Source organism: Castor canadensis, chromosome 10 (genome assembly GCF_047511655.1).
Source record: "Castor canadensis chromosome 10, mCasCan1.hap1v2, whole genome shotgun sequence".
In the NCBI taxonomy this organism is placed as follows: Eukaryota; Metazoa; Chordata; class Mammalia; order Rodentia; family Castoridae; genus Castor; species Castor canadensis.
The window spans coordinates 111,568,921-111,583,661 of record NC_133395.1 but is presented as its reverse complement, the minus strand read 5'-3'; the positions used below and the strand labels follow the sequence as shown (position 1 = coordinate 111,583,661).

Genomic DNA, 14,741 nt, shown 5'->3' with positions numbered 1-14,741 from the left:
GTTCTGAGTTTGATCTCTAGTACCACAAAAAAATAAATAAATAAAAATTTAAAAACAGCAGTAGTTGATTCCAAGAGATTTTGGTTTAAAACCCAGCTCTGCTCTGGTTACATGTCATTAGGCAAATGATTTATCTCCCTAGGTTTCTGTTTCTTCAGAACATATTTGCTCATCATTCAGTAATCATTTATCACATCTACCATTTGCCACTATGAGAAGTTCTGATGAAATATTAATGAATAAAGCAAACAGATATTCTTAATTCCATGGAGCTTTCTTCTAGTAGGAAGACAAACAATAACCATTTTGAGTAAGTAAAGTTGTATGTTAGATCATGATACATGCTGTTAAATGGAGCACAGTGTGTCAGAACTAGGTCTATATAGGCCTTACTCAGAAGCTGGCAATTGAACCAACACCTTAAGAAACAAAGAGAATTATGAATATCCAGGGAAAAAGCACTCCAGGCAGAGTGAATAGCCATTTTCAATCCAGAAGTTTGTTACTAGCAGAGTGAGCCATGCATAACTTAGATAGTAGGTGAGGGACAAAAAGTAGTATGCAAATCAGAGGCCCTAAAGACCATTGTGAGGACTTGGGCTTTTATGGTGTGTCACTGAATTCTTTCAAGTACAGAATTACCATTAGGGCTTAATAAGAGTGTTCTGACTACTGGTTATTGAGAATAGGCTTTGAAGGGTCAATGGTAGAAATGAGATCTGATAGGTAGGAGGCTATTGCAAACATCCAGGCAAGAATGATAGCAGCTCAAATGAGCATGATTGTCAAGGGTAGTTCTAATAAATTGGATGTGGAATCTGAAAGAGTGATCAGTCAAGGGTGATTTCCTGTGTATTGACCTGGTGAGCTTGAAGTTGAAGTAATTATTAACTGAGATGAGAACATTGCTTCATGTCATGGACCATAAGATTGTGGGACAATAATATCATCATTATGCGTTGGTTGTGAGAAATATTGCAGCATCTGGCACATAGCCACATGTTAATTTTCCCCCTGAGAGAAATGTATCTGGTTTCATTAGATTCTCAAGAGGTGAAGGGTTCCTATATCTTGACCTTTCATAAGGTTATAAACCACTATTTTAAAAGAATGTCTGCCACTCATGTGATCTCACCCCAGATATTGAAGGTTGTGTCTTCTTGGAACTCACAAGTTCAATGACAGATGCATAGTTCTGTTTTTATCATGTGCATTTCAAGAAGAAAACCTCGGAGCCAGATAAAACTACTAAGCTACTTAATCTTGATACTATGTTAAAGCTTTTTTCCCCTCAGATAAGAGGCTAGAAGTTCTTTTTTCTTTTTCCCAGTATCTTCTTACATGCTAAAAGGGTGAGGGGAATTAATGAAACTGTCTTCTCAAAACAGCAAGTGAGCCAGGTGCTGCTAGTGGCTCACACCTGTAATCCTAGCTACTTGGGAGGCTAAGATTGGGAGGATCATGATTCCAGACCAACACAGACAAATAGTTGGAGAGACCCTCATCTCTGAAATAACCAGAGCAAAATGGACTAGAGGTGTGTCTCAGGCAGTAGAGCACCTGATTTACAAGCACAAAGCACTGAGTTCAAACTCCAGTCCCACCAAAAAAATTAGTAACAGTCAGTAAAGCTGGGCACAGTGGCTCAAGCCTGTAATTTTAGCTACTTGAGAGGTGGAGAGGGGAGGATTGAAATTCTAGTTCAGCCTGGGCAAAAATGTTTTTGAGACAACCCCCCCCCAAAAAAAAAAAATCTCAATTAATAAAAGCTGGGCATGGTAGTGCACACGTGTCATCCCAGCTAGGTGTGAAGCATAAATAGGAGGACCATAGTCCAAGCCTAGGCATAAGGTGAGACCTTGTCTAAAAATTAACCAAAGCAAAAAGGGCTGTGAGCATGGCTCAAATGGTAGAGTGACTGCCTAGCAAGAGTGAGGTCCTGAGTTCAACTCCCAGTACCACCAAAAAAAAAAGAAGAAGAAGAAACCAGCTGTATAGCTATCCTATCTCAACCAGCAAAACCCCTTGTTCCTTCCTATTATTGCTTATACTCTCTCTACAACAAAATTAGAGATAAGGGCAAAATAGTTTCTGCTGGGTATTGGGGGGGGGAGCGGGAGGGGGTGGAGTGGGTGGTAAGGGAGGGGGTGGGGGCAGGGGGGAGAAATGAACCAAGCCTTGTATGTACATATGAATAATAAAAGAAAAATGAAAAAAAAAAAAAAGAAACCAGCAAGTGAAATTCCTCTAAATGTCTAAATGACACACTACATTTTGGTTAGTAGAATTTTTTACTAGATAATCCTTCAAGAATGTAATTATATTAATGTACTTTCTCTGTTTTCCCTACCCCTAGAATTGAAAAAGTATGGGTTCGAGATGGAGCTGCATACTTTTATGGGCCCATCTTCATTCACCCAGAAGAGACAGAACATGAACCTACAAAAATGTTCTACAAAAAAGAAGTGTTTCTGAGTAATCTGGAAGAGACCTGTCCCATGACATGTATTCTGGGTAGGTATTTATGCTTTTTCATTTAATAACATTCATTCTATAAATATCTATTAAATTACTTCTGTGCTAGGCACTCTTCTAGATATTAGAAGTATAGCAGTGACTAAATAGAAGTTTGTGTTAAGTCTTAAAGATAATATTGGGGCAGAGGTTAAAGAGTCAGTAAATAAATTTAAAAAACAGATGTGCAAAGCATCAGGTGATAATTATGACTATTAATAAAATAAAGCAAAGTAAGAATAGAGAGCAGCGTTGGGGCAAGGTCCTATGGTCAGCAAAGACTTTGCTGATAATTACCATGTGAGTAGAGCCTTAAAGAAATAAAGAAGGGAACCATTTGACTATCTTGAGGTTTTATTCCCTGTCAGGCACAGCAAAAAGCTTAAGAGTATCTAGCATGATCAAAACAATAAAGTTGGATGGCTCATGCAGGGTAGGGGATGTGGTAGGAAATGAGCCCTCTGAGGTAGCCGGACACCCGGTCATGTAGGCCTTGTAGACAGTGTAGCAATTGGACTTGGAGTGAACAGGAAACCCTTGGGGGAAGGAGGATGAGCAGAGTGGTTGGTGGATGTGAGCTGACACATACTGCGGCTGCTGTGTGGAGAATATGTTATAAGAATCAAGTAGGAAATAGGAAGACCAGTCAAAAGACTGATTCTCTCTTGCACTACTACGTGTTCTCTGTAGAAATCTGTTTCTTAGATCTAGTTGTATGCACAATTGTATACTGGCATTATTTTCAGCTGTTGTGTTTCCCTCCTAGCCCTGATTTGCTTCAAGAACTTACTTACCCCAGCCACTCTTACCTTTTGAAATGAATTCCTAAAAGATTAGTAGTCACAAGCTTTATACTGATGATGGCTCATGGTTTTTGTTGTTTTTTTCCTGGTGTTGGGAATTGAACCCAGATCTGATTGCTCATAGTTTTTTTTGTTTTGTTTTGTTTCATTAACATTTTCTTTTTTTTTGAAGAGGCTGTCTCTTCTCCATCGTATGTTTTTTTTTTTTTATTTTTATTCATATGTGCATACAAGGCTTGGTTCATTTTGCTCATAGTTTTAAAAAAGCAACCATGTGATCCAGAGATTTAACTCCCATTATACCTGTGTTAGTGTCTTTGACAACATTTTCTCTTAGTCTTTCTTTTTTTTTTGGCGGTACTGGTGTTTGAACTCAGGGTCTACACCTTGAGCCACTCCACCAGCCCTCTTTTTGTTATGGGCTTTTTCAAGATAGGGTCTCACGAACTATTTGCTTGAGCTAGCTTCGAACTGTGATCCTCCTGATCTGTACCTCCTGCCTAGGTAGGATTACAGGCACGAGCCACTAGCACCCAGCTTAGTCTCTTCATTTTTTCTTATTCTTTTTGTCTTTCTGCTCAGACTGAATAATTCCTGCTGACTCATCTCCCCTCCAAGTGCAGATTGTTTTGCCTGCTTAACCCCTCTAATGAATTTTTCATTTTGATTATTACACTTAATCAGCTTAAGAATTTCTGTTTAGGTTATTTTTCCTCTTTTTTTTTTTTTTTTTTTTTTTCCGGTAGCACTAGGGTTTGAACTCAGGGCCTCTCACACTCGCTAGGAAAGCACTCTTACTGCCTGAGCCACTCTGCAAATCTTTTCTGTGATGGTTTTTTTTGAGATAGGGTCTTGAGAACTATTTGCCTGGGGCTGACTTCAAACCAGCATCCTCCTGATTTCTGCCTCCTGAGTAGCTAGGATTATGGTGGCCAGCTCTAGTTTGTTTGTTTTTTAATTCTCTCTGCTGAGAGAATTATTAATGTCTCTCATTAGTGAGACATCATTCTTGTTTCTTTTAGTTCTTTATCGTTTCCTTTAGTTCTCTGACTATATCTTAAACAGTTGATTTAAAGGTTTTTTTTTTTTTTTTGTAAGTCCAATGTCGGAGCTTTCTCAGGAATAATTTCCATTAATTTCTTTCTTATAAATAGACCGTACTGTCTTGTTTCTTTGAAAGCCACATTATTTTTTTGTTGGATTTTTTTTTTTTTTTTTTGGCAGTACTAGAGTTTAAACTCAGGGCTTTGCACTTACCAGGTAGACACTCTACCGTTTGAGCCATGCCTCAATCCCTTTTTGCTCTCGTTACTTTTGAGATAGGGTCTCGGCCTAGGCCATCGTGGACTACATTCCTCCTATTTATGCTTCCCTCAGTAGCTGAGATGACAGATGTAGACCACCATGCTTTTTCTGTTAAGATAGGATCTTACAAACTTTTTGCCTGGACTGGCCTTGAACCAGGATACTTACAGGTGTGAGCCCCTGACACTCAGTTACAACCGGACATTTTGAATATTTACAATGTGATAACTCTGGAAATCAGACTTTTCCCTGTTTTCAGCCTTTGTTATTGTTTATTATGGATTTTAGTTATTTGTCCAGTAATTTCAGCAACCTGTTTTTTGTTTTTTGGGTTTTTTTTAGATTATGTCTTTGTTGTGTGTGGTCACTGAAATTTCTGTTCTGTTAGCTTGGTAGTCAGCTGGTGATTTGACAGTTTTCTTAAATTTGTAAAGCCAAAAATGCCCAGTCTTTGCAGCTGGGTTCCATATGTATGCTGGAGCACACACTTTATGTTTTGCCATGCACTTTATATCTACTGAACTTGAAGCTACTTGGTGGCTGAAGTGGGAAGATCACTTGTCCAGGAGTTTAAGGCCAGCCCGGCAATATAGTGAGACCGTCTCAATAAACGAAAATAAAAATTTTGAAGAGGGAAGGCAAATGTTATGTTATGTTGGATGAAGATGAGGATCAGCAAGTGAGTGAAGCTGCTCTGAGGCAGATAATGGTGATTTGATGGGCTTTCAGGAGAAAAGAGCAGCAGAGGCGTTCAGCTGAACCACATGTTGGCTGAGGCCATGGAGTAATTAACTGAGCACTCAGAAGACTCAGCCATAGGCACACCTCTGCCATGCCTAACCCCATCAGGAGTGGCAGGGACCCTGAAATCTGTTTCCATGGCCAGTGCCAAAACTAGCACAATAGACAAGGATGCCAGAAATGGGCTAACAAATATCTTCAAGAAGATTCAGAGGAAAAGGCGAAATGGGGCTGAGGCTCAGGTTATCATTTTCCTGATAAAGATGGACATCGGTGATGCCCTCTGAGTAAACAACACCCAGCAAAAGACCACCTAGAAATGGCTACTTGGAAAGAAGAAGCTCTTTTCCAGTCCTCTTTTTGAGGCCATCTAGATAACCTAGATAACCTAGTGGTGCAGCTAGGTCTGACTAACCCTAAAAAGTTAGTAGCATTTGAAGATGCATTGGAGACCCACTAAGAAACACCCAGTGAATGAACAATCTGAAAATGCTACTAGTCATGCTACAGATCTCTAGAATCTTCCAGATACTAAACTGAACCTAGGCTACACTCTCCCATTTGGCTGTCTGGCCACAGCAGCCTCCCTAGGAGTGGAGCAAAGAGGGGGCAGAAAGGACCTCACCCAGAACCCTACCTTTAGTGCCTACTCTTGCTTTCTGACCTCTTGCTTTGATAGTAGTTTGCAAGGACATATTTTTAGCATCTGGCTATTGTTTACAAAAAAAACTAGTTGTTGCACTGGGAAGTTGAACAGTTACCTGATCAACTGATTGTACATGTGAGCTCCTGAGATAGTAGTTTGCAAGGACATATTTTTAGCATCTGGCTATTGTTTACAAAAAAAACTAGTTGTTGCACTGGGAAGTTGAACAGTTACCTGATCAACTGATTGTACATGTGAGCTCCTGAAATGCTACTTGAATTGACCTTTAAGCATTTGTTTGTGGAGTCCATTTGTAATTTGGAAGAAGGTATGTTTCAATCCAAAGTGTTAATATCAAATTTAACAGTTTAGAGTAATTTAAAGATGACTTTTCTTCAATAAGTAAAATCCCTTTTTCAGGACTGAGGATGTAGCTCAGTGGTATACCATGTGCCTAGAATGCACGAAGCCCTGGGTTCAATCCCCAAAACTACAAAGAAAAAAAAATGTGGTGGCACCTATAATCCCAGCACTTAGGAGGCTGGGACAGGAATCAAGAGTCTGAGGCCAGCCTGGACTATAGAGCAAGTTCATTGCCAAACCTGAGCTACATAGCACAATCCTGACTCATAAAAACCAGGGATAGGGGTATAGCTCAGTAGTAAGTACAGTGCTTGCCTAGTATGGACAAAACCCTGGGATCCAGCTCCAACACCACCAAAAAAAAAAAATTTACTGTCCAGGAAATGGGTCAGAACTAAAACCTAGGGATTTTCTCACTTTATTCCTGTGCCATTGTTCAGGTCATCAGTTGGTTTGCAATCAACTGGAACATTTTTTAGCGTGAAAGGAAGTACCAGCAGTTTAAACAGGGTTGCAGGTATACAGTGAAACATAAGGTTACTTCATCTTAAAATAAAACCTAAAAGAAAATGGATCTAGTGGTCACAAATTGGGATTTCAGCCTTCTTTATGGAGTTCAGTATCTTCCAACTACCAAAGTAAAAGGACATTTTCCATAAACTTTAGAGGAAGTTATAATTAAGCCACATGCTGGTGGCTTATACCTGTAATCCTAGCTACTCAAGAGGCAGAGTTCAGGAGGGTTGAGGTTTGAAGCCAGCTCAGGCAAGTAGGTTGTATAAAAACCCATCACAAAGAAAGGCTGGTGGAGTGGCTTAAGGTGTAGTCCCTTGAGTTCAAACACCAGTATCACAAAAAAATAAGAGAGAGAATTTATATTACATTGTACTAACATGCTGTTGAATATAAATCTTTTATGCTTTTTTGTTTCTCTGAAACAGAAGTTTTGAAAATAATTAGGTAGGTAATATTTTTTCCTGTGTTGATATAGACCTGCTGGGCATATTTCATTTAGGAGACAGTCCTGCTTTCCTGTTACACCTCTACTCTTTGTTCACTTCTGTGAAGAGTTGTCTTCATTCATTAAAACAGAACCACATGGCCTCAGAGAACTTGAGAATGAACATGGTCATACATAGCAGAGAATACCTTCACCTTTCACCACCTGAATTGTAACATTTCCAGGACCCAGACCTTCTGAAACAACTAATTCCTGATGTATTTACAGTTTCTTTTTTTCATGCTTCCTGAATTGAAAAACTTTCCTCAATAAGGCAAGGAAAATAAAAAGTCTAGATTTGAAAGGAAAAAAGGTCTGTTTTTTGAAAGACATTGCTAGGTAAGAGAAAATCCAAAAGATACTCAGATGAACTACTAGAATTAATAAATGAAAAATCACATTTTTATATTTCTTTATGCCATCAATAAACAATTAGATAATTAAATACAACATTTACATTCAGTACCTAGGAGTCTTTAAAAAGATATACAAGGAACCTATATACACGTATACACATGCACACACATATGCAACAAGGAAATTACTGAGGCTGGGTTTGGTGGTACAGTATTACAATACCAGCTATTAGGAGGCAGAGACAGGAAGATCACAGTTCAAGGCCAGGCTGGACAAAGTTAGTAAGACACCCTATCTGATAAACAAACTAAAAGGAAGAGGACTTGGTATGTGGCCACATGGTAGCACACTTGCTTGAAAGTTTGAGGCCCTGAGTTCAATTCCCAGTGCAGAAAAAAAAAAAAGAAAAGAAAAAGACATAAAAAAAGAAAATCACTGAGACAAATTACCGAAGAACTAAATAAATCAAATGATCTGTTGTGTTTAGAAACAAAAGAACTGCAGTATTGTAAAGATGTCTATTCTTGATCTCTTGGTTTACTATAATTCCAGTCAAAATTCACAGTTTAATAAAATTTTTATACTTTATTAAATGAAATTTATCTTTTCTGAATTGAAAGTCTCTTGAATTATGTGAACAATTGTTGTAAACCTAAAGCAGTGATAGTAATTGCAAAGCTGTTTTAAGCTCCTGAAATATTTCTGACCTGTTTTCATAAAAATGTTAATAAGTTATTAGCTATTACAGTCAATAGCAAAACTAGGGATGTGTATCCCCTTTTTTTTCAGTGCTGGAGAATTTAAGGCCTCACACGTGCAAAGTAAGCTCTCGCACTGAGTCATACCCCTAATCCTGCTTCTCACTTAACACTGTTTTCAAGGTATTAACCAGAACCGTTAGGCAGAAGCACAAAACAAGTCTAAATTAAGGATATTAAGAAAAGGGGTGCTGGTGGAGTGGCTCAAGTGGTACAACACCTGCTTAGTAAGTGTGAGGCTCTGAGTTCAAACCCCAATGCTGCACCAAAAAAAAAAAAAAACAGAGAGAGAGGGACCCTGGGGATGTAGCTTAGTGGTAGAACATTTGCCTAGCATATGCAAGGTCCTGGTTTCAATCTCCAGAGCTATCCAAAAATAAATAAATAAAAACAAAAAAATTCAAGAGAATTGCGTAAGATGGTTGGATATAAAAGAAATAACAACTCTTTTACCTTAAAAGATTTAATAATAATAGCATGCATGAGGCCCAGGGCTTGATCCCCAGTACTGCAGGAGGAAAAAAAGCAAATTCAGTATTCATAAAAAGATAAAATGTCTTGGGATAAATTTAGCAAGCCATGTACCATATCTGTATGAAAAAAGTTTTGAAACGCTATTAAAAGAATAGCTTGGTACAATAGCCTCAAAAAAAAATCAAATACCTAGGTGTAAACCTAACAAAAGATGTGAATGACCTCTAAAAGGAAAACTATAAACTTCTGAAGAAAGAGATTGAGGAAGACTATAGAAAGTGAAGAGATCTCCCATGCTCATGGATTGGTAGAATCGACATAGTAAAAATGTCTGTACTCCCAAAAGTAATCTACATGTTTAATGCAATTCCCATGACAATTCATTAAAGAGATTGAACAATCTACCGTTAAATTTATATGGAAACACAAGAGGCCACGAATAGCCAAGGCAATACTCAGTCAAAAGAACAATGCAGGAGGTATCACGATACCTGACTTCAAACTATATTACAAAGCAGTAACAATAAAAACAGCATGGTACTGGCACAAAAACAGACATGAAGACCAGTGGAACAGAATAGAGGACCCAGATATGAAGCCACACAACTAATAACCAACTTATCTTTGACAAAGGCGCTAAAAATATACGATGGAGAAAAAGCAGCCTCTTCAACAAAAACTGCTGGGAAAACTGGTTAGCAGTCTGCAAAAAACTGAAACTAGATCCATGTATATCACCCTATACCAATATTAACTCAAAATGGATCAAGGATCTTAATATCAGACCCCAAACTCTAAAGTTGATACAGGAAAGAGTAGGAAATACTCTGGAGTTAGTAGGTATAGGTAAGAACTTTCTCAACGGAACCCCAGCAGCACAGCAACTAAGAGATAGCATAGATAAATGGGACTTCATAAAACTAAAAAGCTTCTGCTCATCAAAAGAAATGGTCTCTAAACTGAAGAGAACACCCACAGAGTGGGAGGAAATATTTGCCAGCTACACATCAGACAAAGGACTGATAACAAGAACATATAGGGAACTTAAAAAACTAAATTCTCCCAAAACTAATGAACCAATAAAGAAATGGGCAAGTGAACTAAACAGAACTTTCTCAAAAGAAGAAATTCAAATGGCCAAAAAACACATGAAAAAATGCTCACCGTCTCTAGCAATAAAGGAAATGCAAATTTAAACCACACTAAGATTCCACCTCACTCCTGTTAGAATAGCCATCATTAGCAATACCACCAACAACAGGTGTTGGCGAGGATGCAGGGAAAAAGGAACCCTCTTACACTGATGGTAGGAATGTAAACTAGTACAGCCACTCTGGAAAAAAATTTGGAGGCTACTTAAAAAGCTAAACATTGATCTACCATTTGATCCAGCAATACCACTCTTGGGGATATACCCAAAAGATTGTGACACAGGTTACTCCAGAGGCACCTGCACACCCATGTTTATTGCAGCACTATTCACAATAGCCAAGTTATGGAAACAGCCAAGATGCCCCACTACTGACGAATGGATCAAGAAAATGTGGTATCTACAGGAAAGAGTAGGAAATACTCTGGAATTAGTAGGTATAGGTAAGAACTTTCTCAACGAAACCCCAGCAGCACAGCAACTAAGAGATAGCATAGATAAATGGGACCTCATAAAACTAAAAAGCTTCTGTTCATCAAAAGAAATGGTCTCTAAACTGAAGAGAACACCCACAGAGTGGGAGAAAATATTTGCCAGCTATACATCAGACAAAGGACTGATAACAAGAACATATAGGGAACTTAAAAAACTAAATTCTCCCAAAACTAATGAACCAATAAAGAAATGGGCAAGTGAACTAAACAGAACTTTCTCAAAAGAAGAAATTCAAATGGCCAAAAAACACATGAAAAAATGCTCACCATCTCTAGCAATAAAGGAAATGCAAATTTAAATCACACTAAGATTCCACCTCACCCCTGTTAGAATAGCCATCATCAGCAACACCAACAACAACAGGTGTTGGCGAGGATGCAGGGAAAAAGGAACCCTCTTACACTGTTGGTGGGAATGTAAACTAGTACAACCACTCTGGAAAAAAATTTGGAGGCTACTTAAAAAGCTAAACATTGATCTACCATTTGATCCAGCAATACCACTCTTGGGGATATACCCAAAAGACTGTGGCACAGGTTACTCCAGAGGCAGCTGCACACCCATGTTTATTGCGGCACTATTCACAATAGCCAAGTTATGGAAACAGCCAAGATGCCCCACCACTGACAAATGGATTAAGAAAATGTGGTATCTATACACAATGGAATTTTATGCAGCCCTGAAGAAGAATGAAATGTTATCATTCGCTGGTAAATGGATGGAATTGGAGAACATCATTCTGAGTGAGGTTAGCCTGGCCCAAAAGACCAAAAATCGTATGTTCTCCCTCATATGTGGACATTAGATCAAGGGCAAACACAACAAGGGGATTGGACTTTGTGCACATGATAAAAGCGAGAGCACACAATGGACGTGTGAGGATAGGTAAAACACCTAAAAAGTTAGCTAGCATTTGTTGCCCTCAACACAGAGAAACTAAAGCAGATACCTTAAAAGCAACTGAGGCCAATAGGAGAAGGGGACCAGGAACTAGAGAAAAGGTTAGATCAAAAAGAATTAACCTGGAAGGTAACACACATGCACAGGAAATTAATGTGAGTCAACTCCCTGTATAGCTGTCCTTATCTCAACTAGCAAAAACCCTTGTTCCTTCCTATTATTGCTTATATTCTGTCTTCAACAAAATTAGAGAGAAGGGCAAAATAGTTTCTGCTGGGTATGGAGGGGCTGGGGGGGGAGAGGGAGAGGGCAGAGTGGGTGGTAAGGGAGGGGGGTGGGGGCAGGGGGAAGAAATGACCCAAGCATTGTATGCACATATGAATAATAAAAACAATAAAAATTTAAAAAAATGGCTGGAATAAATTGAAATGTGATTGAACAGATTTCAGCATTGTAAAGATGTCTGTTCTCCCTAAAGTAATCTTTACTGTAATCCCAGTGGGAATTTTCAAGTGAGGAATTGAAACAAAATAAGCATCAGGAAAATTCTAAAAAGGTAAGGAAGATAGTAAAACATTATAAGCTACATTAATGAAAACTATTTAGGTCTGGTGTTGTACTTCAGTAGTAGAGTGCTTGCCTAGCATGTATGAGGCCTTAAATTCTTTGAGTACTGAGTTCAAACCTCAGTACTGCCAAAATAAATGAATTAAAAAAAAAAAAGCATAGGGAAGGTGGTGGACATGATGGGGCACATCTGTAATTCCAGCACTGAGGAGACATAGGCAGAAGGATTATTAGTTCTAGGCCAACCTGGACTACAAAGTGAGGCCATGTCTCAAAAAAACAAGGCAAACAAAAAGATTGCCTACTTTGTGCTGATCTATAAGTTAGTATAGCCTCTATGGAAGATAATTTGAAATGCCTATAAAAATGAAAGTATACGTATCCTTTGACCCAATTTTTGTATTTTGTGAAATTTATACTTAAGATGTATTCACACATGTAAAAAAATGGATAGTGTGTTAAATTATTGATCTCAGCATTTTTCAGCTTACACAGGAAAGCAGAAATTTGGAAACAACCTTTTATGACAATATTTAGATTTAAGACATTATAAGGAACCAGCCACTGGTGGCTCACACCTATAATCCTAGCTTCTTGGGAGGCTGAGATTGGGAGGATCTCAGTTCAATGCCAGCCTGGACAAATAGTTTGAGAAATCCCCATCTCCAAAATAACCAGAGCAAAATGGACTAGAGGTGTGGCTCAAGTGGTAAAGTGTCTACTTTGTAAGCATGAAGCCCTGAGTTCAAACTCCATGCCACAGGGAAAAAAAAAGACTATAAATAATATGCTATCATTTATGGGAGTTTATTTTTTATATAAATAACATAAAATTAACAATTTTGGCCATTTTTAGGCATACAGTTCAGTGGCATTAAGTCCATTGACAATGTTGTATAACCATCATCACTATTTCTAGAAATTTTTTTATTCCAAATAGAAACTCTGTGCCCATTAAACAATAATTTTATTTTTCTTCCTCCATAGTGCCCCTAGTAATCTCTTTTCTACTTTCTCTCTGTATGAGTTTTGCATATTCTGTATGTAAGTATCCTTTTGTGTCTAACTTATTTTACTTACCATAATGTTTTCAAGGTTCATCCATGGTGTAGCATGCAGACAGTAGTTGCTAGTTGACAATAGCATCAAAAGCATAGGGAAGGACCAGACAGTGCATCATAATTTTATTCAATTTTAAGTCTGAATAATACTCCATAATATGTATATTTCACATTTTGTTTGTCCATTCATCTGTCGAAGGATATTTCAGTTGTTTGTACTATAAATAATGCTGCTATGATGATTGGTTTACAAGTATTTGAGCCTTGTTTTTTTTTTTTTGTTTTTTTTTGGTAATACTACTGGAGTTTGGACTTTTGGCCTTGCACTAGCTAGGCAGAAGCTCTACCACACCACCACCCTATTTAATTTTATTGAGGAACTGCCATTTGTTTTCCATAGCATTTGTATCATTTTATAATCCCTCCATGAATACAAGGATTCAATTTCTCTGCATCTGTACCAACACTTGTTTTTTTTTCCCCCAATGAGTCTGAAATGTATCACATTGTGATTTTATTTGCATTTCCCTAATGATTAATGATGTTGAACATTGTTTTGTCTATTTAGTTATCATTCATATATCTTTGGAGAAATGTCTGTTGAGATCTTCTGCCCTTTTTTTAATTGGGTTCTTTAGGTTTTTTTAATTTATTTGTTGGTGGTACTGGGGTTTGAACTCACAGCTTTGCACTTGAGAGGCAGGTGCTCGACTGCTTGAGCCATGCCTCCAGCCCTTAATTGGGTCCTGTAATTGTTTTTTGTTGTGTTTATTTTGTTGGTTTTGGCAGGATTGGGGTTTGAACTCAGGGCTTCAATTTACAAGACAGGTACTCTACTGTTTGAGTCATACCTCCAGCCAGGGTCTTATAATTGTTAAGTTGTAGGAATTCTTTATATTCTAGATACTAGATCCTTACTAAATATATGATTTGCAAATATTTTCTTCTGTTAATTGCCCTTCTACTTTCTTAATAGTTTCCTTTGAAGCACAAAAATTTTTAATGCTGATGAGTTCTAATTTATCTTTATTTTCTGTAGCTTTTGGTGCTCTTCTGGTGTCACGTCTAAGAAACCATTGCCTGATCAAAGGTCACAAAGATTTACACATAGGTTTCTTCTAAGAGCTTTATAGTTGTCTCACATTTAAGTCTTTGATCCATTTTGAATTAATTTTTGTAAATGGTATGAAGTAACAATCCAACTTACTCTTTTGCATGTGGAAATCCAGTTGTCCAATTGTATAGGTTTATTTCTAGACTTCTAATTATATTCTATTGATCTGTATGTTTGTATTATCTTTATGAATTATGAATGTATTAATTTAAAATAATTTTTTTAAATCAAAATGGTTAACTGTGACCACAGTTTATTTCTTTAATTTCTCTCCAACTTACTCTTTCAGGAAAGTGTGCTGTGTTGTCATTCAAGGACTTCCTCTCCTGCAGGCCAACTGAAATACCAGAAAATGACATTCTGCTTTGTGAGAGCCGCTACAATGAGAGTGACAAGCAGATGAAGAAATTCAAGGGACTGAAGAGGTTTTCACTTTCTGCTAAAGTGGTAGATGATGAAATTTACTACTTCAGGTAAAGCTTGAAATACTAAG

At 37.8% G+C, this 14,741-nt stretch overlaps 1 protein-coding gene across 32 annotated transcripts in view; it reads left to right on the top strand.

The window, feature by feature from the left end:
* Positions 1 to 14,741, top strand: part of Pbrm1 (polybromo 1) — a 118,329-nt gene that overhangs the window by 86,904 nt on the left and 16,684 nt on the right. For all 32 annotated transcript variants that reach the window (XM_074043893.1, XM_020175227.2, XM_020175229.2 and 29 more), the window contains 2 exons: positions 2,357 to 2,514; positions 14,538 to 14,721. In XM_074043893.1, coding sequence (XP_073899994.1) covers positions 2,357 to 2,514; positions 14,538 to 14,721 — 342 coding nt within the window. The remainder of the gene's footprint in view (positions 1 to 2,356; positions 2,515 to 14,537; positions 14,722 to 14,741) is intronic.